Below are 4,949 nucleotides of genomic sequence, written 5' to 3' on the forward strand. Positions count from 1 at the left end.
GGAGGGGGGAGGGGGAGAGGAGGGAGGAGGTGAGGAAGAAGGAGAGGAGTGAGGAGGTGAGGGAGGAGGAGGTGAGGAGGAAAGGAGGGAGGAGTGAGGAGGTGAGGGAGGAGGAGGAGGAGAGGAGGAGGGAGGACAAGAGGAGGTGAGGAGGTGAGAAAGAAGGAGGAGGAGGAGAGGAGGGAGGACAAGAGGAGTGAGGAGGTGAGGAAGGGGGAGGAGAGGAGGGAGGAGGGGAGGAGGGGGGGAGGGAGGAGAGGAGGGAGGACAAGAGGAGTGAGGAGGTGAGGAAGGAGGAGGAGAGGAGGTGAGGGAGGAGGAGTGATGAGGTGAAGGAGGAGGAGGAGAGGAGTGGGGAGGTGAGGATGGAGGAGGAAAGGAGTGAGGAGGTGATGAAGTGAGGAAGGAGGAGGAGAGGAGATGAGGAGGTGAGGGAGGAGGAGGAGAGGAGATGAGGAGGTGAGGGAGGAGGAGGAGAGGAGATGAGGAGGTGAGGGAGGAGGAGGAGAGGAGATGAGGAGGTGAGGGAGGAGGAGGAGAGGAGATGAGGAGGTGAGGGAGGAGGAGGAGAGGAGATGAGGAGGTGAGGGAGGAGGAGGAGAGGAGATGAGGAGGTGAGGGAGGAGGAGGAGAGGAGATGAGGAGGTGAGGGAGGAGGAGGAGAGGAGATGAGGAGGTGAGGGAGGAGGAGGAGAGGAGATGAGGAGGTGAGGGAGGAGGAGGAGAGGAGATGAGGAGGTGAGGGAGGAGGAGGAGAGGAGATGAGGAGGTGAGGGAGGAGGAGGAGAGGAGATGAGGAGGTGAGGGAGGAGGAGGAGAGGAGATGAGGAGGTGAGGGAGGAGGAGGAGAGGAGATGAGGAGGTGAGGGAGGAGGAGGAGAGGAGATGAGGAGGTGAGTGAGGAGGAGGAAAGGAGTGAGGAGGTGATGAAGTGAGGAAGGAGGAGGAGAGGAGATGAGGAGGTGAGTGAGGAGGAGGAAAGGAGTGAGGAGGTGAGGAAGGAGAAGTGAGGAGGTTAGGGAGGAGGAGAAGAGGAGGAGAGGAGTGAGGGAGGAGGTGAGGAGAGGAGTGAAGAGGTGAGGGAGGAGGTGAGGAAGGAGAAGGAGAGGAGTGAGGAGGTGAAGGAGGAGGAGAGGAGTGAAGAGGTGAGGAAGGAGGAGGAGAGGAGGGAGGAGGGAGGAGGGGAGGGGGGGGGGGAGGGGGGGGGGGAGGGGGTGAAGGAGGTGAGGGAGGATGAGAGGAGGGAGGAGTGAGGAGGTGAGGAAGGAGGAGGAGGAGAGGAGTGAGGAGGTAGGGAAGGAGAAGTGAGGAGGTTAGGGAGGAGGAGAAGAGGAGAGGATGGAGGAGGTGAGGAAGGAGGAGGTGGGGAGGAGGAGGAGAGGAGTGAGGAGGAGGAAAAGAGTGAGGAGGTGAGGAAGGAGAAGTGAGGAGGTTAGGGAGAAGGAGAAGAGGAGAGGAGGTGAGGGAGGAGGAGGTGAGGAGTGAGGAGGAGGAAAGGAGTGAGGAGGTGAGGAAGGAGAAGTGAGGAGGTTAGGGAGAAGGAGAAGAGGAGAGGAGGTGAGGGAGGAGGAGGTGAGGAGTGAGGAGGAGGAAAGGAGTGAGGAGGTGAGGAAGGAGGAGGAGGAGAGGAGTGAGGAGGTAGGGAAGGAGAAGTGAGGAGGTTAGGGAGGAGGAGAAGAGGAGAGGAGGGAGGAGGGGAGGAAGGAGAGCAGTGAGGAAGGAGGAGCTGGGGAGGAGGAGGAGAGGAGTGGGAAGGAGGAAAGGAGTGAGGAAGGAGAAGGAGAGCAGAGAGGAAGGAGGAGGTGGGGAGGAGGAGGAGAGGAGTGGGAAGGAGGAAAGGAGTGAGGAAGGAGAAGGAGAGCAGAGAGGAAGGAGGAGGTGGGGAGGAGGAGGAGAGGAGTGGGAAGGAGGAAAGGAGTGAGGAAGGAGAAGGAGAGCAGAGAGGAAGGAGGAGGTGGGGAGGAGGAGGAGAGGAGTGGGAAGGAGGAAAGGAGTGAGGAAGGAGAAGGAGAGCAGAGAGGAAGGAGGAGGTGGGGAGGAGGAGGAGAGGAGTGAGGAGGTGAGGAGGAGAGGAGAGGAGGTGAGGGAGGAGGAGGTGAGGAGTGAGGAGGAGGAGAGGAGTGAGGAGGAGGAAAGGAGTGAGGAGGTGAGGAAGGAGAAGGAGAGCAGTGAGGAAGGAGGAGGTGAGGAGAGGAGTGAGGAGGTGAGGAAGGAGGAGGTGAGGAGAGGAGTGAGGAGGAGAGGAGAGGCGTGAGGAGGTGAGGAAACGAGTAGCTATACGCGAGCATACACTGGTGTTTATATGTTAAGTGTTTCTGGTGGAAAAACCTGGTGTACACATTAATTATCCTTCACATCTGCCGCAATCATTTGAAGTTATGTTTTTGACCCTTAATCTCACATTTCAACAGGGCTTCTTGCTTTCGTAATTTGTATTATTAATTGCTTAAATTACCAAACTTAAACAACACCGGGGCAGATCCCTCGCACGCAGCTGATGCCGCTTTGAGTGATGCTCGAGTGATGAAGAATATTCCAGTATAGCCTACAGATAAGTTTTCTTCCGTCCTCTGAAGTCTTTGGTCCTCATGTTCTTCCCTCTCATCCTGAGGGAGGGAAGCCACTAAGATCCTATTGTGCTTTTTCTTTCTTTCTTTCCATTTAAAATAATCATTTTAACACATCACCTGTCATTGATTTTCGTCAGAACAGAGGGAGCAGCATGTGTTTATTGAGAATTCCCGCACTCAAACAGCACGCGTTCACGAGACTTTAAAACGACTAGACTTGCAAATATCCATAAACTGCAAGTACTGATGAGCATTAAGTCTGAGTCTGCAAATGCCGCCCAGAACCTCAGCTTCCACACCCAACTGAAAACTGATTTTGTAAAGATGTAAAAACACATCGACGTGATTCGTGAATCAAACCGTGATTCATTAAATATGAACTGTAATGACTAATAAGACTCGATGTGCTAAAGGCTGTCAGATCATGGACTCTTGCAAGTCAAGTCACCTTGATTTCTATTATGCAATATTATTTCAAATCTGAGATAAACAGGAAAAATAACAGAATCAGTGATGCAATTCAAAAATGAGACAAATCCAAGACATAATTCATAATTCCGGTCATAATTCAATGCTCAATTCAGTTAAATAGCAACTGATGTGGAGCTTGTGGAGAAGGAAATCATTATCGGCTTGCTGAGTCCTTTTAATGGGAAGCTTTTCTCAATTGTCATTTATACACCAATTTATGAAATAGTTGATCCATATGGGGATATTTAGTGAATACTCACGTACTGTATAACGTCTTTGCTTAGAATAGTCCATCTGTTTGTTACTATGCATCACGTCAAGATGTTGTCCTTTAATTTCAGTACTGGCCCAATAGTGAATGTTATATTGATGATACTGTTCGGTATAATATTTAGCCTATTACCAGACCTCTCTACTCAATTGTAATCATTAATTTGATTACTTGGGTCATAACGTAACAAGGGTTAAAAATACAGGCACAAATGCAGCGATTATTATAGCTTATTTTGCGTTGGCACACTTAGAGCCTTGTTTTTTGCTCACAAATAACATCTTTCTCAGCATATCTTATTTTTCATTGCCTTTGTGCAATGGATGAGTTTAGATGGCGGAACAAACTTTTGAGCTGTTCTCTCGTGACTCTGTGAACGGTGTGATTCTACATCAAAATCCCACTTATTTTATCTTACAGAAATAAAAGTCAAAGTGATTAAATCAGTTAGGTGTATTAGCACTAAAATAAACAAAATAAATCAAACATTAATTCATAAAAAACTTTAATGCAATATCTATTTTAACCAGTCACAGGCAAGATTCATGTGAGATTCATATATAAAATAGTTAAAAACAAACATTATTACATACTAGAATAAAGAAAATCTTCAAGAATCATAGATCACATGGATTTAGTAGATTCCATGTTGAAATGTTTTTTTACACAAGTTTCGTAAAGGGAAACAAATGTAACAGCTCAGTAGCACAAATATACATAAGACTCGGTTAGCAAAATGTGACACTGATCAGGTTTTTTTAAAAAGCTGAATCTGTGCCTCTTTAATACTTCAGTAAAATATTGTTTGAGATGGTTCAGCTAAACAATAGTAGTACTAGCAGAGGAGAGAGCAGTCAGAGTTTGATGCTGTGAGACAGGATCTGCTGGTAGATGGAGGGGGTCAGTGAGACATATGTCCTCTCACGCTCACACAGGAAGTACAGCGAATCAGTCGCCATGCTGGGATTGAATCCGGCCTCCACCAGCTTCAGCTTCAGCTGTTTAAAGGTGGCGGTGATGTCCATTGAGCTCTGGAGAGAAACATCACATCATGTGTGTGCAGGAGACCAGCGCTGACCTAGTAAATACTGGTTTATCATCTCACAGGGAGAATTTTACCTGAATGCGTATGAAACGAGGTCGAGCGTAAACAGGCAGGAACCTGCAGACGTGGTCAAATGTTTTCTTGCACTCAAACTCCACTCCGTCCATCAATTTTACTGCAGCCATTCCGATCCGTCCCTCGTGACCTTCACAAACACATAAAGGAATGTCAGTGACGTCTCACGTGAGGAACCACATTCAGAGTAAACGTGGCTTCAGCAAACCTGGAACTCGAACTCCGTAAACATTCGCCTCTTCGACAAAGTCAAGCATGCTGATGATGTCAGAGACTTCAGTGGTGGCCACGTTCTCTCCCTTCCACCTGCACAGATTCACATTCACATCAGCCTCCACCAATCACCTCGCAGATTCACATCAGCCTCCACCAATCACCTCGCAGATTCACTCCAGCCTCCACCAATCACCTCGCAGATTCACTTCAGCCTCCACCAATCACCTCGCAGATTCACATCAGCCTCCACCAATCACCTCGCAGATTCACTTCATCCTCCACCAATCACCCCGCAGTTCAT

General features: G+C 49.2%; 1 protein-coding gene across 1 annotated transcript in view; it reads right to left on the reverse strand.

Moving 5' to 3' along the window:
- Positions 1-3,962: 3,962 nt before the first annotated feature.
- The window catches only part of LOC107569985 (very long-chain acyl-CoA synthetase), a 7,081-nt gene continuing 6,094 nt past the window's right edge, over positions 3,963-4,949 (reverse strand). Inside the window, exons 8-10 of the mRNA XM_016256167.1 lie at positions 4,641-4,738; positions 4,432-4,562; positions 3,963-4,343 (exon numbers count right to left, since the gene is read on the reverse strand). Of these exons, the coding sequence (XP_016111653.1) occupies positions 4,167-4,343; positions 4,432-4,562; positions 4,641-4,738 (406 nt within the window). The 3' untranslated portion in view covers positions 3,963-4,166. The remainder of the gene's footprint in view (positions 4,344-4,431; positions 4,563-4,640; positions 4,739-4,949) is intronic.

This window comes from Sinocyclocheilus grahami, unplaced genomic scaffold (genome assembly GCF_001515645.1).
Source record: "Sinocyclocheilus grahami isolate Dianchi unplaced genomic scaffold, SAMN03320097.WGS_v1.1 scaffold1400.1, whole genome shotgun sequence".
In the NCBI taxonomy this organism is placed as follows: Eukaryota; Metazoa; Chordata; class Actinopteri; order Cypriniformes; family Cyprinidae; genus Sinocyclocheilus; species Sinocyclocheilus grahami.